This window comes from Maylandia zebra, linkage group LG16 (assembly GCF_041146795.1).
Source record: "Maylandia zebra isolate NMK-2024a linkage group LG16, Mzebra_GT3a, whole genome shotgun sequence".
Lineage (NCBI taxonomy): Eukaryota > Metazoa > Chordata > Actinopteri > Cichliformes > Cichlidae > Maylandia > Maylandia zebra.
The window spans coordinates 35,689,450-35,715,351 of NC_135182.1; the positions used below are offsets into that span (position 1 = coordinate 35,689,450).

The 25,902-nt window shown below is 43.6% G+C and overlaps 1 protein-coding gene across 2 annotated transcripts in view; it reads left to right on the forward strand.

The window, feature by feature from the left end:
• Window positions 1-25,902, forward strand: part of lrp1bb (low density lipoprotein receptor-related protein 1Bb) — a 262,406-nt gene that overhangs the window by 62,019 nt on the left and 174,485 nt on the right. The window contains exon 2 of one of the 2 annotated variants that reach the window (XM_076875387.1): window positions 7,751-7,870. The exons of the other annotated variant lie outside the window; for it this stretch is intronic. Coding sequence (XP_076731502.1) covers window positions 7,751-7,870 — 120 coding nt within the window. The remainder of the gene's footprint in view (window positions 1-7,750; window positions 7,871-25,902) is intronic. 2 annotated transcript variants of the gene reach the window in all.

The window sequence follows — 25,902 nt, forward strand, 5'->3', positions numbered from 1 at the left end:
ACAGAAAACGACATTAATAATCCTTTAAGCTCTTAAATTTCAAAAGATTACTTCTGGCTGTCATGTGGGTGCAGTGCCACGCTGATCCATCTGCTAAGCGTTTCCTTTCCACTACTGTTAATTAGCCCAGTCCTCAAGACCCACTTAGCTTGCATGTTTTGCGCTGTAGACATCCTGCAGACAGCTGCACATCTGATCCAATTAAGAGCTACACATTCACCTGACACCTCAGTCAGATCAGGTGTGAAGAGCTCGGTTCTCGTTCAAATTGGAGACATTTACTGTAAAATCTTCACAGGCAATTATAAGACATTGCATCTTGTCATGAGAAAGCACGGAGCGGCGGCTAACCCGAGTAAAAGCTTTAACATGCTCATCTTAAATAAATAAATCAATAAAATGGGTTTGAGAGAATTTCAGGAAATAAAAGAAATCCCCCAAAATCAAACCAATAAATCCCTGTAACTCAGCATCAGGTGAATTCATCCTGATTGTTGTTGGCGAGACCAGCACAGACCCGTCACAGTCTGATAGATCAGAGCTAGAAATCACCTCGCTCACCTTAACATTAGCGAGGATTCGGTTACTTTGACTTCACCTAACTGTCAAATCAAAATCAAATCACTTTTATTGTCACATCACATGTGCAGGTACACTGGTACAGCACATGTGAGTGAAATTCTTGTGTGCGAGCTTCACAAGCAACAGAGTTGTGCAAAATACAGTAATGTAAAGAAGCAAAATACAAGAATGGCTACATCTGAAACTAATAAATATATGTACAACTGTTAGCAAATGTTTGTGCAATAAGACAGTAAACTCATCAAAACCCCACAAAGGAAATCACAATGTTTTGAGAGCTGTTTTAATACGTTGTGAATCTTTTAATAACTGTGATAATGTGAACAGTAATGATTGTTATCGGGATTCATTTCCCTTGCGCGCTCTTAATGTTATTGAAGTTGTAACGTATCAGATAACGTGTCAGATATCAACATCATTCATGCCTTGTTCACATAATTCTTGTAATATAGTTATTTCTTCATAAATGCATCCTCGGCGGTGGGATAAAAGGGTAGGAACCCAGCTTAAGATCGCTCTCATGAATCATTCATTGTTTACTGGTGCAGGGATTTGTGCCAAGGAGCAGGAGGCCATTCCACCATTGTCTCCTGAAACTTTTCATACGGTGCTGCCTTTTAATAATTTGTTGACATGCCCCTGCTGTTGTTGCGAAAATAAAAGTGACCTCTCTCTGTAGTGAAGGTCAGGCGGTATCTAATGAAGGCCCCAAAGCCTACAGCATTGATTTCTCACCCGCTTCATGTCGAGAATGCAGAGCTGCTCAGCATCGCCACGGGGGATGGCCGCGGGTACAATCTGGTGTTTCCTGGAGACAGTTATGTGGTATCTCAGATTCTGTAAACATAATTGCTTATCTGTCTTAGTACATTATCATTTTCTCCCGTCTCAAACAAAGCTGGCTTGAGAAAAACAACTTCTGGAGTCGAGAAAAAGAGATTTAGGGCAGCGGATCGGACGTGCCCGTAAACGGGCGGGCGTGCGTCCAGGAGTGCTGCGACATTCTGCAATCGCTCATCGGCGAGCAGAGTCACGGCACTCTCTCGTCTTCATATGCTGATCAGATTTGACGCGGATGGCATTTAAGTCTAAATAGCACATGGCGTATGTCACTTCTAGAGATACGCTTGTAATAAAGATTCATTATGCAGGTGCGAGGCGTCATTGAGATGCATCACACTACTTTGCATCTTTTGGCAGATTAAAGATATGAAGATTAAGGCAGAGACCGCATTATACTGTTGTTATGCTTAATAACCTGCTTGGTTTGGCTCACAGCCCCGCACTCATCCATAATGCATGTGACCTGCAGCCGGCCGGGATGCCAAGTGGACTCTGACGCTGTGAGACGTTTGAGATCGCTGATGTATGTGCGCGTCTGTGGACTCTATAACTCTGCGCACTCTGAGCACATCAGGCACAAACTTCAGGAGACCTTTTCCGGTTGTGACTTCAGCCCACTGCGGATCAAACCCGTGTCAGTGCGTTCACCTTCACCCTGTCACCATTTCACGGCTCGTCCCTCCACAGAGCACTACCTGCTTGTTAAGTGCTGACGTATCGACCTTCTGAGAATACAGTTTCCAGGTCAGAGCCTCGACTGCGTAGGCTCAGGCTTCTCTTTATAGTCCCCCACTGTTCGTATAGATGAGTCTAAAAGAGTCGTGTTTTTCTTCCTCAGACAGGCATTCAGTTTTTGGTGATATGAGATGCAATATTCTTGCGCTCACTGACTCTTCCCCTTTTTAAAATTTCATGATATTTCTGTAGCTATCTGGTAACCAGCCTGACTTTGTTATCCCTCCAAAGATTTGCTATTTTTAAAAAATAAGCCAAACAAAACATAAAGCACAGAAATATCTCAGTCTTCATTCAGTATCGCCAACTCCAAATGGATCTAATTTGAGTGTACATGTTTTGTCTGTTTCTTTTTCCTCGGTGCTGATTTTGCTGTTTGTCGAGAGCAGTTACGCTGATCGCTTTTTTGAAGTTGCGGATATGAAGGCTCATTGGGAAGCAGACGTGGCTCTTATATCACACAGGCTGTGTGCTGCTGACTGAGAGCCGTCATGATTTGGTGTCACAGTCACTCAGGTCTTTGTACTTATTCCAGATGAGTTTGACCAGAATCTTCTACACGCTCATGTTCGTGCACGCCAGCATATCTGCACGTGTCACTGACATGTTTGCTTCTCTCTGGCTGCTCGATGACCTCGACCACCTTAGGTATAGCAAGGGCCCATCGCACTACCCTGTCCTGTCCAGAGGGGGGAAGTAACTAATTACATTTACTTTTGGGAGTAATTTTACTGGTTCCAATTTCATTGTACTATTGTACTATATATGACTGTGCAATGACAATAGACTATACTTTTACTTGAGTAAAATTATTAGGAAGTAACTCTACTACTACTCTTCTGGCTACTTTACTCAGTGTGAGTAAATCCAGTGAATGAACAATAAACACGTTTTAACCAAAGATGGAGACACAAACCTGCAGTTTATGTCACAGTGAGACTTTTTCTATCTGCTGAGCCTGTCAGAGAAGTAAAGTAACACCATATATGTCACTGGAAGTACTTTACTCTGTTCTAATATGTGTATATTTGCCTATTACCTACATTATTATTTATAATCATGTTATTTATATGTAGTATTTTTTTTCTTTTCAGTCGTTCAAATACCAACATTTGCACTAAACTTTATATTTCTGCCTGATTGTCTCATTTTAAACCTTAAATCAGATGTTATGATCAGTACTCAAGTAGCTTTTTAACTCTTACTTGAGTAAAACTTGGTTGAGGTAGTTCTCCTGTTACTCTGCCACCTCTGGTCCTGTCACATTCCCACACAGCATCCTGCTGAATGTAGCACAGAGTAAGTCGGATGAGCTGCGAGCAGCTTATTTAAGAAGCAGCCTCTTGACTAATAAATATTCCCAGATCAGCTTTTTCTGTTTCAGCTGTGCAGCAAAGCTGGCGTTAAATGCACCTTTTGCAGTCACGTGATGCACTGCTGCTTTTATAACACAGGTTTGGTTGAACAGGCCTCTGGCTTAAGACTTATCCAGTGTACCATATTTTGAACTGTGTGTCTGATGCAACTGAGGGGATTAGGAGGTCTTAGCAGTTTGTAGTTTACCTCATTGGAGTATAATATTGTTTAGAAAGATTTATAGAGGCCTAAGCTCTTGTGTGCGTCTGAATTTAATGGGAGAGAGCAAACAGGACAGCGGATGCCTTATTGCAACATGCAGGGTGAAGAAACATGTTGTGATGTCTGAGCGCTCATGCTACAGCATTTCAGGCAGAATAATTGGCTCAACACTCCAGAATTCTTACATACAAAAAGGAAAAGAAAATGATCAATACAGGGTACATAATACAAAAGACTGCTGGCTGGTCTTGCTTGGGTAGGTTTGCAAACCATCTTCCCTGTCTGCCTGCCTCTTAATAACTCTTTCTTCCTCTGAAAATCTGGCACATTTCAAAGGCTCAATGCCTTTAATGAGCCACAGTGTTGTGCCAGTGCGGCTGCTGGTGTCAGGAATGAAGCTCGGAATAATGTGGCCGTCCGAGTGCCGGGTTGCGTTTCCCACTGCTGCGGTAATGCAGCTCGTACGGCTGCGTGCTTCACCTGCAGAAGGTGGAGCTCACCTTTGCAAAATGTCTTCTTGCTCCAATTTTGTTCTCCTGCAGTCATCACTCCTGTGATGTGTGTGTGCGTGCGTGCATGTGTGTGCGTGCATGTGTGTGTGTGTTACGCCACCAGCTTCTTATGAAAATACAACAATCTTCAGAATAGAAGAGGAACAAAAGAAAAGTGGAGCAGTTACTTTCCTTCAGTCGTGCGTTCGTCCCCCTGTTGTCCCCTAACAGCTGCAGGGACGGAGCAGCCTGTCAAGGAGAGCCTGTTTGGAAAAGCAGAGGGGAAAGATGAATTGACATAAGAGGTCATTTGCTTTGCTCATATTTGGCCCCTTAGCTTTGAAGATGAAGTGGCATGAAAGGAGGTAGAACATCAGTGGGTAACTGGGTTGCTCTGAGGTCCAGGGACAGCTTCTTTCATGGTTTCCATCACTAGCTGAGGAAATGGCCCTTCTGTCACCAGCCCTCTGCTTTTTAGGAGTAATCAATTCAGCTCTGAAGGCATAGGAGACATCCTCTTAGAGACTTCGGCAAAGTGAGCGTGTCCCTGCCAACCTCAATCCCAGCATGTGCTTATTGATGCTTTACTATTTCATGTAAATAATGTCGTCGCAATACTTAGCTTTTATATAGTGTTTTTCTTTTTCCAGTGCACTGAAGCCAACGAGCTCATACATGCCACTGTTAAATAATCCTATAAGCAGTTGTGTATAAGATCAAGAATGCATGTAGAGGAAGCTCCCAGTGGAGAAGAAGAGTGGAAGCCCAAATCTGAGAAACTAGTCAGTTAATTGGTTAACTGAGGTCATAAATGGGGGCCTTGGGAGCCGCAGCGTGGCCACTAGGCCTAAGAGATGTGTCACAGGAGCAGGGAACAAACGACCTGCTCTACAAACCATCCAGAGTGCAGGTGGGAATAGTAGGGAAGAGGAATAGCACAGGGGTAGCCCACCGAGAGCTGAGCAGTGCTGGAAGAACTGGGAGAAAGAGGTGTGACGCACCACCAGCACCAAGTGACTGGTGGACCTAAGAGCAGAACACAGCGACTTCCCAGAACAAGAACTAGTCATCCTCACAAAGGCAGGCATCCTACAGCTGCAGGATGAAGAGCTGGATCTAACATCTGACATCCACAGCTGCTGGCTAAAGAGGCTAACAGCTCTCCATGACTGAGTATGCACGAGTCAATACAAGAGCACAGCTCAGAAAGCTAACACCAGAGAGCCAGAGCACCGGCTCCTGGTTGGTAGAGCAGTACAGCAGGACTCTAAGACCAGGCCTCGATTCACTACAAGAAAGAGTGCGACTCACTGGCTCGTGCATGGATAAGAGTGTGCTAGTAACATTCATCAGAAGCTCAGTGGGACTGTGGAGGTGCAAAAGGTCCCGAAGGGTGTTTCCAAAAAGGAAACATCATAAAAACTCTTAAGGTCATGAAAATGATTTTAGATTTAGCAATTCAATGACGCGTCCAAACAGCCAGGTCGCCGCACTCGCCGCTCCCGTGTCAGCGCAGAGCAGGCACACTGTACCCCCCCCCTCACCCCGTGTGTTTAGATGCTGCGCCATGACTTAGACGCTTTGGGGGGGGGGGCATGTGTCTTTGGATATTGGATATTATTTATATTTTCACCAGTTGTTGTTGTTGATTTTTGTATTATAGTTTGTCAACAGTACTTGTTTGTTTTAAATTGTTTACTGGTTTGCTTTTTATTTATTTATTTTATTTCAGATTTTTCTAAAAAAAAAAAAAAGTAAGTAAAATGTATTTATATATATATACAGATAAAAATCACGAAATGCCAAATGAAAAGAATGGGAATACAACAAATAACAATGTAAAACAGTAAAATACAACATAAAAACAACAAATTAAAAACTTGCCTGTATGAAAATGGCTTCAGCTGATTTTTAAAAGCATCAGTGGATAATAAAGCATTTTCTATTTAACCATAAGCTTTGTCCTAACTTTGTCCTGGGTTTTAACTATTTAGTAATAAAAAAGGAATCATCATAAAAACACTCAAGGTCATGAAAATGATTTGAGATTCAGCAATTCAATGACAAAAGTATCGATATCGGTGATACTGGCTCGTACTTACTGGTGTCAGATCGATACCAGAATAAGCAGTATCGCGCACCACTGCTGCTTTCTTCCCTTAATACACGAAACTGTCATTTAAAAACGACTTTTTGTATTTACATGAGTTTTTTTTTACTCTATTTTTAAAATTGTTTGATGATCTGAAAATGTGAGGAAAAGAAAAGCCAAAGAAACCAGGAAGTGTGTGTAACTGTGGTTCGTCCAAGACTCTAATATGTAATTTGTTTGATGTTGAGAGAAGCTCAGTGACACCGGCTTACGTGGAAATTATGTGCTGCTGAGAAATATTGAGCTCAGAAGGACAAAATAAAGCCGATGTGCTGCCTGGACTTACCGTTTACCTGAATCTTAATTATTATTTTTGTTTAAGGTTTCGAGTGCTTTCATGTGTAATTTTAAAAATGTTCCCCTTTAAAAATTGAGAAAAGCACTTTGCATATAAAACAAAGGCCTTGATTTAAATAGTAAGATTTGAAATATTGCATCAGAGGGAATACGAGGAGTGGAATGGATGAGATGTTTGACCTTTTCAGATTTGTCCCTGGGTGGTGCATTTGCCGGAGGGTGCCGGGGGCAGCAGTGCGTTGAATTATCACTCCCACTGTTGAAACGCTCCAGACCTGATCCCACACTTGCTTCACTCCCACCACTAATGGGTTAGGAACACACTGGGAAAAAGATGGAGCGAGCGAGCAGGAGGGAGTTGGAGCCCGTCTGATTGTTCGTGGGTTAAGCTTCGAAACAAATTGCAGCTTTCGCTCTGTGCTGAGGGGAAGTAACGGCAGGTCATATTGTGGTGTCAAATCTTTAGCGAAAGCTGGTGTCATTCTGCAGTATGATCGAACTGATTCTGTGACAGCTACCGGCAGGAAACGTGTCAACGCTTTGATAGATGCTCGCTGTATTGAAAGGCTATGATGACTTTTTAGTTGACTGGGCTTTCACTGAACTCCGCACAATACCGAGAAGGCAAAAAGATAAGAACAAACTCGCCGAGTTGCTTTGGAATAGTTTTCCAAGTCACGAAGGACATTGCATCTTTGTTAGAGTAGCTGTCAAAACCACAATGCCCGGGCAGCGCCAGTTTTTTTTCCTGTACAGAAATGTGTGGCCTCCTGTTCTGATAAAGACCTGCGGCCTGCAGACGACATGCCGCTGACTTAAGGACAGCTCTCTGCTGATTGTAAGCGAAGATGTGCATACACTCTATGTTTCTCTCGACTTCCTGCATTGACGATGATAATTCTGCGTGCAACAACGCCTCTGCACACAAGCATTTGCATTGAAAGTGACAGAAGTCACGTCGTCTCCATTCACTCCTGTTGTGTTGACGCTCATGCATGCGTTTGCTCAGTACCATCACCTCATGCTGCATCTCTTCTGTCTCCTTCTCCACCCCTCTGCTCACGCCATCCAGACATCTTGTGCGACGTAGGGGAATTTCACTGTCACAACCACGACACCTGCGTGCCCGAGGACTGGCTTTGTGACGGCGAGCCCGACTGCCCCGATGAGTCCGACGAAACTGATCACGTGTGTAAGTTTCTCATTCCATCCATTTCTTACTGATGCACAAACACCTGCCATATGAAATTCTGCCATAATTCCTCATTTGATACAAAGTTTCATATTTGCAGACTCATACTAACAGCACACAACATTATCTGTGTTTTACCCAAAAAGGTAACGTTGTTTCTATTTGTTTCCTGTGGTTTCCTCCTTCATGCAGCTTTGGTGATTCTGACGAAACTTATAGAAACAAAACATAATTTAAATACATGAAAGGAAAAAAATGTAAATATGTGATTTAAATCTATGATTTGAATCCAGGTGAATCCGATTGTGGATGTCTGCTACGGGTTGTGAAAGTATGCATGCAGCATTTACAGTCACATTTGACACTTTGACTCATTTTGATTTCTGCGCCTTTTGCGATTTCCTCTCTTACTGCAGCTAACAGGCTTGCTTGCTGCATGTGATGTGGCAGCACTGAACACAGGTGTGAGCCTGAGTTTTGCTTTTCTGTGTTAGGCTGTGATAAACTGGTGACGTGTCCACGGTACCTTAATTCTTACCTAATATATCATGCCATTCTCTCAGCACACAACAGTGGGATAGTTGGAGATATCTTCTGTGGGACCAGTACTTTTTAAATGAACACGACACATCACCAGAAACGCTTGTCCCCTTTAGATTCAGTTAAATAATGCATGTAGACATTCATTTGTCTTGCAGATATGCGAGTGCTTGGTGCACTGCTGTGATTACTCACCGTCTTTAGTGTGTTATTATTACCTCTGTTTACAGAAGTGACAGTCCAATGAACTTATCTGGAATATGACGTTTTCAAGAGCTAATGGAGACGTGTCTGATCTAGTTTAAAACAAAAACATTGCAGCGATCACAAAGCAATTACTTGGTGGGATTATTGCAAGTGCTGCATGCAGACGGATATGAAGAATCAGCTTTTCCCATCCCAGCACAGTCGTGCAAACCTTCATTTATCTTTCACATCTGATTGGTTTATGTATAATCTCTGGGGCATTGTTATTTACAAACATATATTATCTTTAATAAAGAAACGCAGCAGCACGTTCGCAGTACTGTGACATAGATGGGTCTTTGTAAATGATCGCGACGCTGTCACTGTAACGCAGATGAAAAAGGTAGCACAACTAAATTATTAACATTCAGCCCAGGTTCCTCATCAGTGTGAGTTATCGGGCATAATTAGGACTTTATAGTTTTGGCAGTGACATCTGTGCATAAATTGTCCACAGCGCGCAACAATTATTTATGCCCTCGCCTGCAAGAGGTCATGTATCATGTAGGCTTCTCGTAGCTGCTCTGCTTGTTGCAGAGGAAGATGAAGGACCTGATTACGTACGTCTAAATTAAATAATTACACTTAGCAGATGTTCACAGCTGTATGCGTGCTCGCTAATGTACAACAGTGCGTACGCAACAGAGATGTGGTCTGCTGCAGAAACTCCCCTGCCTCTGTGCATGCTGAGATAAAGCAACAGCCCTCTGACATTAGACATGATCAGAAAGTACAGACGGGACCTCGTAGGATGGGTTGTCTTTCTCAAGATAGAAAAAGTAAAAGCAGATAGCATGACATTTACTGCTGTCTCTTTGTTGATAAAGTGGATTGCTGTGGGGTTTTCTGTGCTACATATATAAGTCAACCTTTAATATCTCAGACGCGGCTTATTGCCTTTTTCTAAACACATCACCACCATTATTTCCAAAAACAGTCGTGTAGGACAGCATGAAGCTTTGACTGCTACAGAAACTATAGACTAATGTTCCCTTCCCTCACCACATACGTTAGCTCTTTTCGTTCCTTCGCTTGCCTCGTGATTTGAAAGATGCTTTCGTTGTTGATGATGGCCGGCGAGGCCCAGCGAGCCGTGTGTGGTTGGGCTGTGAGTGCAATTGTCTGGAAAATAACCGGGACTGGACGTATGCGTCCCTAAGAGGAAGGAAGATCATGACAGGAGTTGGTGAGTGAATGGTGGGTAATGAGAGACTCTCCTTCATTACTGAACAAGAGCCTGTAATCATACCTCTGTCGCGATTCAATGCAACATATGATTGGACAAGATGGGGAACAAAATATTTTACATCAACAAAACTGAACAAGCTGCCAGCTAGGGCTGCCACAAACGATTATTTTGATAGTCGACTAATCAGATCATGGATCCACTGGACGTAAAACGTGCAGCTTATTGCACCAGCAGCATCTGCTCTTATAAAACTATCATTAGCTTACAGCGGGAAGTGTTTCAGGTCTGTGCTAACTAAAAATAAAGACAAGATGATAGTTTAATAAACCTTTAATGAAATTTGCAGATTGTTTCGGTTTAATAAACTCAGCCGTCTGCTCCTTGCTATCAACTCTACACAGCTACATTCTCGCCTGAAAATATGTTAAACGTTTATTTTGTGACCCAGAAAGAGCAATAAGAGTAATATTAAAACTAATTAGCTGCCGCCATTGTTGGAAACTGGAATTGGCTGGGCCGCGCTATGAATTCTGGGATAGGTCGGGCCATGAAGGATACTCCCGACCCATCCTTCAAGGACGCATTTGGAGGAGTCTTTGAATTTGGACAGCCTTCATCACGTCGCTGTGACGTAATTGGCCTACAAATGTGGCCTCGAGAGGATGCGGCCTGAATCTAGAAACAGCTATGATACAGCTTCTTCTTCTTCGGGGTTTAACGGCAGCTGGCATCCTTGAACATGCAGTGCTGCCATCTTCTGTTTCAGTCCGTTATTACACTCTTAAATCCTGCCACTTATTCCTGCGTCTTTCAGGATCTTACAAAGCTTCAAACGACGCGTCGACTATTAAATCAGTCGACATAATCGTGACTACTCGACTAATCGTGGCAGCCCTTCTGCCAACAAGTGTCATGTTTATAACCCAACCACCAGCACTGAGTAAGGCCCCACTCAGTACCTGCTTCCTCCATTTAATAAGCAAAACAGAACAAAACTTTCAAAGTGTTTTACATCACAATAGATTTTAAACTGAAAACCCAGTGAGCATTGATGAGTTTTACTTCATGTAAAACGGGCACACTGGGCCCCGCTGGCTGCTCCCAGCAGACGTTTGATAACTTGTGTGATTGGCTGCTCTGCCACCTGTGATCCCTGTGTGACAAAGGCTTAAATATGACAGATACAACATAGTTCCTACTCTGTGGCCATGGGCCGAGGCTTGTGCTCTAAAAAGACAATCAATTATGTGCTGGCACTTTTTGTTTGCTTTACCTTGCAGAAATAAGACCTTGCATATTCATCTAAGGAATTTTGCGTGGCTCATTACAGTGGATTATCCGTTGATAGAATCCGGATTAGATCAGCTTTGCCTTACAAACAAAGACACACGATTGGAAAGTGCTCTGCCTTCTGAAGCGGCAGCAGAGACTGCAATAACCAAGCTCCGCAATATAGGACGATGTTTACCAAGTTAAAATAAAATCAGAGGATATTTGAAGTTGTGTAGTTTATTTTGGGCGGGGGGGCAGTGAACATTACACAGAGGAATTTGTTATCTTAACACATAAAATAGCAGAGCGTTCTCACTCCCGAGGCGTAACATGTCGACGTTTTGTCACGTCCCGCGGCGTTCCTGAGGAACGCGAAAGGAGACCTTCGGCGTTCTTATGGTACGCGGCGGGTTATTGCTGGAATCCAGTGCAATGACGCTCCCGCGGTAGTAGACGTTCCAGCCCTGTATTTCAGCCCTAAACCTAACCTTATCCCTAGCCCTGACCATAACCTTATTCCTGACCTTAACCAGGACTTTAATGATGTTAAATAACGTGTTTCTAAGCGATTTGAAGAAAAAGAGCGAACATGTGTAGGTTCAGTCCACACGGTTCTCATATTTCCTCTTTTTCCGAGGTCGTCATTTAGGAACGTGGTGGGTAGCCGAAAACGTAATATGGTGACGATTTGTCACCTAGCGTAAAATGTTACGCTTTGGGAGTGAGAACGGGTTGAAAATAGCTAATACACAACAAAATTCAGTGCCATTGATGGCCTCTTTCCTTCATCCTCTGGCTCAGTGAGAGAGATGTAATCACTGCAACTTCAGAGTCTATGGGGAGAAGGAAGAGGAAGGTGGCCTTGGATTGCAATACCTAGAGACAAGAAGGAGGCATCAGCTTATCCTATCAGCCGCAGGCCTCACGGGATTGAACAGATGATGACAGTTATTCAGGGAGCTGTGAAAACAGGCTGCTTTCAGGAATGGCTGAAGAATACTGAGCAAAAAAGGCATTTCTCCAAATGTGTAAGTGTGGAAACAAATGTTTTTGGTGGTCAGGCCTTTGCTCCGAGGGCAGCTAGCATCCTGGGTGGGGAAAGGTAACGTGAAAAGATTTAGTATCTGCTCAGAGTCGAATAATCGCATTCCAAGTTTGTGCATCCCAGTTAAAAGGAAGTCAAAATGTCAAGGCAGTCTCAGGACACAGCATCTGCTCTTAGCTGGCATGTGTGATAAAGTGGGACAGTCCTAATTCACTTTCTGCAAATGTATTTTATAAATACTTCAAGTGCTAATGGCTGTCATCGTGCAGCTCTCTCTCAGTCTCTGCATTCGCGGTACACGCTGGCACGCAGCGTCTTAGGACTTTAATCCTCGGCGAATCCTTCAGGAAAGGATTTCATGGACTTGTGGCTGGTCTCAGTAGCGCTGCCACGAGGAGCTTTGTGATTGTGGCGGACGTGCAGACCTGTGAGTCCTGTGATAGAACAGTGACTCCCAGAGGAAAAGACAATAAAAGGGGTCAGTGGCTGACTTCAAAAACACGGTCACAGAATCAGTTTCATGACTGTAGCGTGGCTCGACCCAGTCACACCGATGTTGATCTCTCGAGGGCTCCGTCCTTATTCCCCTTTAACAACAGGAAGGACTCGTCTTACCAAGCCTTCTTCTAAAGCGTTAATCAGCAGCCCACAGAGAGCTTAGAACACAACGTGTGATCAAAAGGGAAAAGATGAAATAAAATCTGATCCATGATCCAGTACGTGTTCATCTTGTAGTTATATTACTGACTGTAATTTAGTTACTTAGTTCCTGACGTTTGTTTTATCTATGTTTGCAGTACGGTTGTAAAATTGTTACAGACATGAACTGGATGTTCAGATGTGTAATATTCCTAATATTCCCACACCTGCCAATAAGGATTCGCCTGAGCACTTGACGTCTTATGTATCGATTGCACAAGAGGCAACCTTTCATCTTTAGCAACATTCCCACTTTGTCTACGTCTTTCTAGGAACAAAGCTCAGCCAAACACACAGAGCTTTTATTTTACCTACAAGTTATTAGTTCAGACTAAAAATTGGATTTAATTTTTTTATGTATCTATGAATAATGCTTACAGTTACAAAACCTCCACGAGTAAATTCAAAGGTGGAGAATGAGTGGATGGAGTGTTTAGTCTTTGTTTAAATATTTGATCACTAATAAGCGGATCGATGGTCCACAGACGTATAAAGAAAAGAAACGAGCAGCAGCATTTCCTGGTTGGATGTTACTGGTGATGTCAGAGTGGAGGCGGGGTCAGGTGTTAATAAGCGTCACAGGAAAGACCTGCACATCATTTATGCTCCTGAAAGCAGGATTTATTTTTTCACATACTTTACAGTTTTTTCTGCTGCATAATATCTGCTTTATTACAACATGGTTATAATGTGTTATAATTCAGGGAGTGACACGTTTTCATTCTCAGGCTGTAACATATTTAAACCCTCTTTTTTTCTATTTGTTTCTATTTTCAAAGCCAATTATTTTTAATAGCTGACAGATCTGGACTGTGGACAGTTTTGCAGCATAAACATATTTTACAGTAGAGCCATGCTGCTGTTCTTTTTGTGCATAATTTGGTTTCCAACAGCGTGCCCGACGCCAGACAGTGAGTCGAGTCTGCGTTGGCACCTGGAGATATGAAGGTCAGCACTGGTTTTCAGCCTTTTCTCTTCTATGTCACGATCACTTTCTTAAATATCGAAGATGAACTCTGCAAAGTCTCGCCTGCACAGCCAGAAGTAAATTGGCGCATAGAGCGTCGCACAAAGGCAGGATCAAGGACTGTGTTGACCAAAGTGCCTCTGAAGAAAAGACCAGTATGGAATGTCCACATTTCCCAGTAAGACTGAACACTGCAGTCTTTTCTTCCATATGCCTTCCTTTAGAGATACAAACAAATATCATCATTCAGCCAGAACAACACAGCACGGTCAGACACTGTTTGCTGTCTGCTGAGCAGTAACACCTGCTCAGGTGAGCAGCTGATTTAACTAAGATGAGCAGCATCACCTCTGGTGGTATATTTATATACTGGTTCTAGTTCCACCCGGGGCCAATAAATGAATTGAATCTCAGCTTGAATGAAATAAAAATAACACTTTTAAGCTCATTAACTAATCTGACTGTTTGCACATCTGGATGTGCAGCTGACAAAGCGCCTGTGGAAATGCTGCTTAGATGTGCGGTCTGTCTGCGGCGGCGCTGCAGACGCCGTTCTCGCGCATTCCAGGCTGACTGTCAACAACCTTCAGGGTCTTTGTTATCTGGCAAGTTCTGCATTGAAATAAATGTATCACAAATGTGTGTGGGTCCCGTGAGACTTGGCGCCGGTAGGTTGGAGGTTTAGGGGGTAATGTAGCGTAGCACCTTGTTATCGAGCTGAAGGACTGGGCCTTTTGCATTATGTAACGTTTATTTTCCTTCCTCTTCATCTCTGCCTCCCTGCTGAGTTATAACACTTGTGTTGACTCATCAGAGAGGAAAAAAGAAAATTACATATACCATTATTTTAAATGTAGCTGCTTATGTGCTGGAACCAGACCACAGGTTATTAGAAGCTCATTAGTACGTCGTCATTTCCCCAAAAAACAAAAGTCAGTCGGGCATCACTGTCCTCTGCTATCAGCGCAATGCGCTGCACATACATCTAGTTGGCAGGCACAATAATTTGGCTTTGTTTGTTGTAGCAGGAGGCGCGAGGCTTCGAAATAAGACTTTTAATTTACTATTTCTCTCCCTCTCTGCATTTGGAGCAGAACTTATGTACACTTCCCCAGGCTTGTGCCATCTGTTTCACCAGCAGTCTCAGTAGGCAGGAAACAGACACAACAAATACCGCGCGCGCCTGTGCACTTGGAAAGAGTCGTTCCCACGAAGCCACGATATGCTTTTAAAAGTCTCTGCGATTAAAAATGGCTTTTGTGTCAAAATGAAATCGGCGCATAAAGGCAAAGTCGTCTTCGCTGCCCTCAACGTGTCATGTGCTCACGTTCAGCTCTGCGCTCGCTGCGTTGCCCTTCCTCCTGCCGTTTAACACGTTTCCACATGCTGCAGCGTTTTGTCTTAAGCAAAACCATTAGCGGGAAATTTTGGTTGCCTGGTGACAATCTCGTACCCACACTATGTCTCACGCTTGTCAGGAGTGATGCACTGGGAGGAGCACGTCGCTTCTTTGTCTTTGCTCTCACAACCTCCTTCTCAACAGCTAAGCTGCACTGACACATTCCCCCTTTTGTATTCCCTCCTAGTACAAGTGTTGTAAAGGACAGCGTCCCAGCTTGTCACCTGCAAAACCGAAGAAAAGAGCACATTTCATAAACTTGACGTGCTTGCTGTCATGGAACCGCTGTGACATTTAAGTGCTAAAAGCTACATTATCTCCCTGCTGCTGCAGCAGAGAACAAAGCATCAGTGTGATATGAGCTTAAAGTCAAAGTAAACACAGAGGCACGTACCTGCCGTGACAGCCAATCAGAACATCATCCCAGTCGTTGTGCTCAGAGTGCTTTATCTCACACTTAGATGGCAGCCAGGACTTCTTTCTGCATCCGGATGAACCCGAGACAATAACCTTCATTTTTTAATTGTGCATAATCTAACAGTGAAATGAACGAGCTAAAACCATCACCGGCGTTGTAGTTCAGTGATTACTCAAGGGGAAGCTGGGTTAGTGCCAGAGGATAGTTAGAGCAAATACATGTCCTCCCAACAGCTATGTGTATTATACTTTAACCATGGTCCTCATTAAAGTGTCCTCCGAGGCAAAAAATGGCTTATTTACAGGCTGATGATCAATTGATTTACCCCGTGGGCCAGCACACCAATTTGGGCCCTGGAACTTATTAAATAGTGTGAAATATATATACATAAATGCAAAGGTCGAGGCTTCTCACTAAATCTATCGAGAGCCTTTTTCTTTGAAGGGCGTGTGGTTGGTTTGCAGTGTCACCACCGCGCCTTCACTTTGGATTATTACTTTTTAAATCTGATAACAGCTGGAGACACAAACCAAGAGAGTCTGAAGATTTCTGTGTTTATTCATGAGAAATCATTCAAGCATGAACTGTTTGGAAAAATATGAAGGAATTCTGTAAGTCGCTCAAACTTAAGATAGGAAAGGAGTGTCCTGATTGGGTGCTTCCATCTGCACTTGTTCATGGAGCTGTTCGCACTGTGGACCTGAATCAAACGTTTATGGGCTGCAGCATGGTGGTTCAAGGTTCAAGGTTCTTTATTTGTCACATGCATAGTTATACAAGTATAACACACAGTGAAATGTAGCCTGACACGCTCCTCGACATGTGCAAAAAAATGGGGGGGAGTAGAGGAAGAACATTATATATACCGTAATTGTCGGGCTATAAGCCGCTACTTTTTGCACAAGCTTTGAACCCTGCGGCTTTTAGTCAGGTGCGGCTTTTCTATGGATTGTCCATGATTTTTGTGATATCGTAAGACGATTTGTTTTGTTTGTTCCGCTGTTGTACGGCACTACGTTGCCTGGCGGAAGGATCGGGGTTCAAGAGTGGTATGTTAGTCACATGTCCGTCCGCCAGGCAACGTAGTGCCGTACGAAGTAGCGCGAAAAACAAACTTCAAAGTAGCGCTACGCGTTCAGCGGGAGGCGTGGATGACGAGCGGCGATAAACTTGCGAAAAGCAAGTTATGCCCAACTCCACCGGTGGATTCTGACAGCGTGGAAAAGTGCGAAAACATCCACGATCACCAACGGATTTTGAAGGGCTGGACTGCTGCATGATGGAGAGGAGGACACCGCCACGGCCCTTCTGAGGGTGTTCGACACTGACAACGAGGATTTCTTTGGTTTTGAAAGTGACAACGAAGGAGAGAAGCGGAGGGTGGATGACGAAGCCATCCTGAGCCTGTTTGTATCCGACATTGGAGAAGAGGACTTTGGTGGTTTTAGAGCGCAGGAAGAAGAGAAAGATGGTGAATGACTGACTTTTCTTCTTGTTAAAGCCGTGTCACTGCACCTGAGCCTAAAAGGTAGGCTGAATCTATTTTTCTGGTGTGCTGTAGGTTACTGTTATGTACTACATGTGCAAATATGTACCCATAACTTGTTTTTCAAAATATTAATAAAAGGGGTGTGTCTCCAAACAGCCATCTCTTTCCTGACAATTCCCTTTGTGCATATTCTCTTACATATGATAAGTCAACATTGAAACACCTGCGGCTTTTAGTCAGGTGCGGCTAATGTATGTACAAAACAGGATTTTCCCCTGATTTTAGCTTGTGCGGCTAATATTCAGGTGGGCTTTGTAGTCCGGGAAATACGGTATATATATATATATATATATATATATATATATATATATATATATATATATATATATATACATATATATGATGAGACAACGAACATCCAAGAATACATTGGGAAGATGGCCCCAACTGACCGAGTGCTCAGTGAATACCTCAGGCAGCAGAAACCCAAGAAAGAGGAGGGAGACGAGGAACCATCATGGAAGGACAGGCCCCTGCACGGTATGTACCACCGGCAGATAGAGGAGGTGGCTGATATCCAGAAATCCTACCAGTGGCTGGACAAAGCTGGACTGAAAGACAGCACAGAGGCACTAATCATGGCAGCACAAGAACAAGCTCTGAGCACAAGATCCATAGAGGCTGGGGTCTATCACACCAGGCAAGACCCCAGGTGCAGGCTGTGTAAAGATGCCCCAGAGACAATCCAGCACATAACAGCAGGGTGCAAGATGCTAGCAGGCAAGGCATACATGGAACGCCATAACCAAGTGGCCGGCATAGTGTACAGGAACATCTGTGCCGAGTATAACCTGGAAGTCCCGAGGTCAAAATGGGAGATGCCCCCAAGGGTGGTGGAGAATGACCGAGCTAAGATCCTGTGGGACTTCCAGATACAGACGGACAAAATGGTGGTGGCTAACCAACCGGACATAGTGGTGGTAGACAAACAGAAGAAGACGGCCGTAGTGATCGATGTAGCGGTTCCCAATGACAGCAACATCAGGAAGAAGGAACACGAGAAGCTGGAGAAATACCAAGGGCTCAGAGAAGAGCTCGAGAGGATGTGGAGGGTGAAGGTAACGGTGGTCCCCGTGGTAATCGGAGCACTAGGTGCGGTGACTCCCAAGCTAGGCGAGTGGCTCCAGCAGATCCCGGGAACAACAGCGGAGATCTCTGTCCAGAAGAGCGCAGTCCTGGGAACAGCTAAGATACTGCGCAGGACCCTCAAGCTCCCAGGCCTCTGGTAGAGGACCCGAGCTTGAAGGATAAACCGCCCGCAGGGGCGTGCTGGGTGTTTTGGTTTTTTTTGTTTTTTTTATGGTATATACACTGGGTGAATGTGCAGTAGTAGCAGCAAGCAGCTGAATTCTGTACATTAATAAGAATAGACAATCTGACTGTTTTACAGGATAGACAATATAAACATATTTAAAATTAAAGGAATTGAAATGTACATTGTTCCTTGGTTTAGTGTCTGGAAGAGTCCTGTCTCAGTCAGTTATAGATGATGTGAGAGGGCGGGTGTGTGTGTTTAGGGCACGGATGGCTTGGGGATAGAAGCTCCTCTTGAGTCTCTCTGTCCTTGCCCGGAAGATGCGGAACCTTCTACCAGATTGCAGAAGTTGGAACAGTTTGTTGCCAGGATGGGACGGGTCCTTCAGTATCTGCGCTGCTCTAGTCCGGCATCTCCTGGTGTAGGTGTCCTGAAGCGGGGGGAGAGCAATCCTGCGGCAGCGTTCTGCTGTACGGATCACTCTCTGGAGAGCTTTTTGGTCCTTCACACAGCTGTTCCCGAACCACGATGTCATGTTCTGTGTGAGGATGCTCTCCACAGCGCCTGTATAGAAAATCCTGAGGATCTTTGGAGAGACCCTGAACTTCCTCAGTTGTCGTAGGTGATACAGGCGCTGCCTAGCCTTTTTGGTCTGGACCTGAATGTGGGCAGCCCATGTCAGGTCTGAGGAGATGTGGACACCAAGATACTTGAAGGACTGCACCCTCTCCACTGGAGCTCCATTGATGATAATGGGCTTGTAGTCTCTGTGCTGACCCCTTCTGAAGTCCACCACCAGCTCCTTCGTCTTGCCGACGTTCAGCTGGAGGTGGTTGTCCTGGCACCACGATGCCAGATTCTTCACTTCGTCCATGTAGGCTGCCTCATCGTTGTTGGAGATGGCACCCAACACCACTGTGTCGTCCAGTGGTGTTGGGTAAGTTACTTTAAAATAGTAACTTAGTTACATTACTAGTTACTTCTCTCAAAAGTAACTCAGTTACTTCAAGTTACTCGTTACTTTCAAAATAACTAGTTACTAGGGAAAGTAACTTTGGTTTTACTCAGACTTCTCTTGTTAATGTGTTGTTTCCATAACTTTGCAGTCTTCTAGCTTGCTTACGTGCCACAGTGCACTGTGCCACCTACCAATAGAAAGGAAAAGATAATGTGCATATTTCCACGAGAGAAATCCCACGCCTGGACCGTCATTGACTGCTGCCATGATTCTAGCCTACGTCACAGCGTCATGTGCGCCTTTTACATCCAACACAAAAACTGCAGTCGTGGTGCTTTGATTGTACTCAGAACTCGGAAATTCTGCCTTCTGAATAGGAAGATGTAGGTAACAGCAGACTGCAGATGAGCTGCATACAGGGCTGGACTGGGACAGAAAATCGTCCCGGGCATTTTGACTAGAGACTGGCCCACCATTATAGGAAGAATCATAAAGCCTTTGAATGAAAACAAACGCTGTTGTGACAGTGATGTACACTGTTCTGATGGTATATATGCATCAATCTATCAATCGTTTGTTGTAAGATTCAGATAATTATTTTTTAAAAGCGAGACATTTTAAACGAGAATAAGAAAGAAAAGTATTTCTTTGTGCCCCCCTCTCCCTTTTAATGCCCTACATGCCCCCCTGGCAACACTTTGCTAGACCCGCCCCTGCACAGTTACCAGCTGTCAGCTACCTAAAAAAGGATCCTGGTGTTATTTGTCTCTCAGAAACAGTTCATAACTTCCCTTCAACTCATTCATGTCACCTAAAAGGTAAACCTGTTTCTCCATCACCTGTTCAGCTCTGATGATTCAGTAAGGACATCTCCTGGTTTCATCTTCATGTTTCCCTCTCACCACATATCCAAACCGACATCATGACCAGCAGCTTTACAGCTGTGGCTCCAGCAAACATCAGCTGATACTTGAAATTAATATTAAATAAATTCTAACAACAGCTGATCAAGCTTAAACGTGCTGCTGCTGTTTAGCGCGACATCCGCTGGTTTCGTCTTTCGGCGCAAAGTGGGCGATAAACAAACAAGAGAGCCGATCAGCTGATCATTGATCAGTTTCATGATTGAAGTAGCAACAGGAGAGGGAGGGGGGAGAATGAGAGAAGAAGAGGCAGCTGTGCAGCAAAGACAGAATAAATCCAGCTTTGTGTCTTTTTCATTGTAGCTGAATTACGGGACAAACTGTTCCTTTTCACCTCAATAAGAAACGCGTAATATTTTCTCTGAATACCAGACGGGACGGTTGGCAACTCTAATAACTTATGAACAAAATAAGGTTCAACATCATTAACTTCATAGCACCACCCAGCTGTATAGAAACTCCGTCATGCTAGCTAGCACGCAGTACGGAAAAAGTCAGAATAACGAAAATAAACTCCACCTAAACTTGGTTTATATCTGACCCAGAGAGACTGCAGGTCATAACTTCTTACCTGAAGTTCAGTTCACACTTGGACCGGCGGCCGCCTCGGGTCTCTTTTCCTTCTGCGTCCCTTTTCCTTCATCCACCTGCTGGCCTCCACCACTTGCTAATGTTACTGAATCTGTGGAAGCTCCGCGATAGCCACCACACGAAGTAACGAATAACGAGCCTATCTAAATCCCAGTAACGAGTAACGCGTTCCTGATTTTGGCATAATAACTAGTTACCGTGCTCGTTACCACAATAATAACGTAGTTACTGTAACGCGTTACTTAATAACGCGTTAGTCCCAACACTGGTCGTCAGCAAACTTCACAATGGTGTTGGAGCCATGGGTGGCCACACAGTCTGAAGTGTAGAGGGAGTAGAGCAGTGGCGAGAGGACACACCCCTGAGCTGCTCCTGTGCTGTTTCCATAATAATAATAGTGGAGTGTTAAACAGACTAACCACATGTGCCCCAGGAGTTAATATTAAAAGTCAAACTGCCATCTTATTTAAATGTCATGTACAGATTGTTTCATAAAGTGTGTGTCAGCAGGTTTGTTATAATAAACTTTTACAGAAACGTTTTCAGCCACAAGGCTTCAAGACGGGTTTAGTTAAAAGAAACCACAGAAGATGAGAGACAAATGGCTCGTCTATTGTGTTTCTTCTGCAGAAAATCTCTTTAAAGAACAGCTCCAGTTCTTTCTAAAAAAAACAATAGCGACATGCCCATCTGTACTCTGAGAGGTTTATTTGTTGCTGTTATTATTCCTCCCTAAAGCAATTTCAGTGTAAGTGAAATCCACACTTCCCATTTTGTGCAAAAGCAGCATTCAGTTCAGCAGCAGGATAATGTGAGGCCCTGGCAGTTATACAGCTGTAGATTCATACAAGTCACATGTCTTTCAGTAATAAAGCCAGGACGACACACACACACACACACACACACACACACACACACACACACACACACACACACACACACACTTCAAACAATGCTTTAAGGACATTTTGTATCGACTTGTGTTTCTTTTTTTTTTTTTTCTTTTTTTTTTTTTCTTTTTTTCTTTTTTCTAAATGACATCAGAAACAGCAGTATCACATCACATTACGTGATGGCAGAGCTTCAGTTCATCCTTTGTCATTTTTTTTTTTTTTTTTTTTTTAATAAATAGGACAGGGGGAATGAATGAGAGAAAGAGGGGGAGAGAAAGAAAGAAAACCAAAGGGGAGAAGAGACGGTGAGAAGGGGGGGGAAGAGAGAGAAAAAAAAAAAAAACAAACAAAAAAAACAAACAGAGGAGACAGCAAACAACAAAGAGCAACATAATAATAGAGAAAACAAAGCACCATCACAATAAACTAGCTAGTCATAGATATCAATATTTACTAAATAATAAACGATATTGTGCAGCACGCAAGATAGACAGCGCACAGTGTGCTTTGAGGCAGCAGCCAAGAAAGCTTTAGTCCGCGTCTGTGAATACCCATGTGTGCATACCTGTGTGGATCAGCATGCTTGCATTCCAAAGGTTTCTCCATGTAATGATCTGCTAGGGAGTGTGGGGGGGCCACAGCCCCGTCCTCCAGGGTGTGAAGCGGGTATGGAGGAGATCAAAACTCCAGACATCCAGAGGCCCCCAGAACACAAGAGACCAAGGAAGACCAACAGAGGGGCAGCCGCGCCACTGTTCCAGTAAGAGCTGAGGAGAGTCCCAGATGAGGGCTCGCCCAGCAGCCGCGGAGCAGAAGTCAGGGGGAGTTGCAGTGACGCGCCCGTGAGCTCCGCCGGCAGCCAGCCGTGCCTGAGTGACCGAGCCCCAGGCCGAGAGGCCCCGACAAGCGGCCGCCAAGGAGTGAGCCGGTGTGTACCCGGACGCCCACCCCCAGACACAAAGAACCACCAACACACAGACACCTGAGGGAGTCCGCCACCGGCAGGGGAAGTGGTGGTGGGTGGAGATAGGCCTCCAAACCTTGGAGGGCCTGAGATGTCCCCAGAGAGGTGGCGTCTGATACCCAACCTGACATATAGACACAGACATACAGGCACACACAGACACAAACATCCATTCCCACCCTCATGCTCTCATATGCACTCACTCCACACTCAACCAACGTGGAGACAGACATAAAGAGACGCTGTACACACAATCACACTCCCCAAGCGTACTCTACAAACCGGGTCTAGGTACCCTTGCCCCTGGAGGGGGGAATTGCACCCAGACCCAGGTGGTGTTACCCTTTTCCCTGCGGTGGGGAGAGGCAGACCACCCCGACTCCGCAGCAGCAGGGAGGCCCCACCCCCCAGACCGCAGTCGGACGGCCAACTCCTCCTACTAGCCCTCCCGCTCCAGCAGGCCGCAGAGAATGGGGGTGGCTTGTGTTTCACAGCCACGTATCTGTGTGAGGCCCTGAAGTGATATATTAAGATGATTTTTGAGACCAGTGAACAAAAACACATATAAGATTTTTCATTTGTTGTATTTTGAGTTAAATCACATCTTAATTCCAAATTCAGCGCAAACACTAATTAAAACACATCTCTGGCTCCAGCCGTGCTGAAGCTCACTTCACTGGGAAGAAGCCAGTCTTCCCATCACGTCCATCCTGTGATCCAGCGTCGCGGTGGTTAACTGTCAGATGTTAAACGAGCGCACTGACAGCAACACGTTATAAATGAAGACGCTTGTAAACCGATGTTGGAGATGCCCATGACCATTCAACCTTTTCATATAACTCACAGAAGCGAGTGTGAGAGCTTCTTCTGAAATTAATCGAAGCAGCTTGTATGATCCATGTACAGCACAGTGACTGATGAATGAGCTCTGTGTGTATTTCTGTTAGAAAACTTCATTTCTACAGAAACACTGTGTTTGTGTGCAAAGTAAACATCTGCATTAGTTTTTATTATTAATATAATTAACAGCAAATATTTAATAACATTTTCATGCATGTCTTGATTAATAATGTTATTTGATGTGTTGTAGACACATTAAGTGTCTGTTTGTTCCAGCATCAGATCCTGTGCAGGTTTCCAGCTGACAGTGAATTCAGCACGTTTCCATAATAATAACTGGTCCCATTCATTCAGGCTGTAAACGACTGTGTATTTATGTCTTTAATGAAACTGCAACACAGTGACTGATTTTAATGGCATCATTATTCTCACTGAATACTCATTTTAAGCTCCAAATGCAGTTCATTGTATTTTTAATACTGTGACACTGACTGTGGAATATTTACATGACATTATTAACATTAACACCATATTACTCATCACTGTATTCACTTATTTGTTTACTGGTTTTCAGTTAATGGAAACTGTCAGTTTTTTCTTTTTCTTCGTTTGTCTTTATTCTGTGAAGTGCTGTGTCATTATTCTGTCCTGCGAGTGCTTATTTCTCTCCAGAGGCTGATGTATTGATTCTTTGCTGTACAGTATATGGCTGTCACGGATGCCAACACCTGCCTTATTCCTCTGTGCAGCAGAATGAAACTGGGAATTATGTGTGGGAATAGATTTGATGGAATACTCAGTAACAGGAAATAATAAGTCATTGCACACAGGAAATGAGTCAGAGGGGCTCTGTGCACATTATTATTTGGCTCTCACTGACTGCACCCAGCACATGTAGCAAGTAGCAAATAATGGGGATTTTCATTTGGTTGATTTTGACCCGGACAATGTTTTATTCAGCGGAAAGGCACTCAATCTGGACTATTAATGCAACAAAGGTGAGACAAGATTTAAGGTTTTGACATCAGCACAAATACTTAAACAGGCATTACATTTTATTTCTATTTTATTATCATTATAATAACACATGGAGAAGTGTAATTTTACATTCATTTTACTTTTAGTAGAGCCACGTTTCAGGAGTACGCTAAAGAGGATCAACAGATAATAAAGACATCAAAGGTTATGCTCCTGTCACATGTTCACGCCAACATGTGCAGCTATGTTTTCCATTCATGCAGTCTGCATGTAGATCAGGACCTGGACTGGACAGTCAGACGCACTGGATGTGTTTGGAAATTCATTCCTGGAGTTTTATTGTGTTTTGAAGAAGTTTCAGAAGCAGAGACAAAAACATTTCAGTCTTTTTTATAAACAAACTGTTTGTCAATATGAATGGTTTTGGAAAATTCTGTAACAGACTGAATGATCTGTGTGGTTTGACTGGTTCAGTCGATGACGTCATCGTTTAACCGGTCAGAGTGGGCACGCTCAGTTTTGCGCAACTACTTTTAAATCCTTGTAGCTCTGCAACCGCGTAAGCTAGTGCAATATTTTGTTTTGCATATGAAACTGGAGGAGTTGTACTTACATCTTATGCCATCAGCTTGTCCTCGGTCACGGTTTCCTTCCACATATAGCTTTGCAAAAACTGCATAAAAAGCACTTGCAGGAACAAAAACATAATATTCCAGAAACAGTTTGCCGATCCGATCAGCTGTTTGTAACACTTCCTACGTCCATCAGCGTGAACTATCGCATGTCTGCCATGACCTGCCCGAAACCGGAAGTGACGTCATTTTCGCGAAAATGTAGTTTTTTACCATCAGGGCCTCATGAGCCTATACTGGTGGTTTTAAAAGTTATGTTTGACTTCATGACTTTCTGTGTCGTTTCTGGGATGCTTAGAACTAAAATTGCACTGCTGGAAATAGTTTATTTTGATGCATATGCTGTTTTTTTGCAAATTTGCATTATAATATTTATTTTCATTTTTCCTGCAGTATATAAAAATTGGTGTATTTCAAAAATAAAACTATGAAGACACTCAAAATAAATTTCCTGTGGTGCAACTTTTTTGTATTTACAGTTTTGAGGGATAAGCCTCTTAAATTTCTCTAACTAGAAATATATGTTAAAAAAACAAAAACGATTTTAAATTTTTTTGGAGTTTATTGCACTTTTTTGCAATTTATGTAATTACTATGCACTTAATGCAGACATATTATTAAAATTTAGGCTGTAATGGTTGTATTGATGTATAGCAACTTGAAATGCTCCCAAA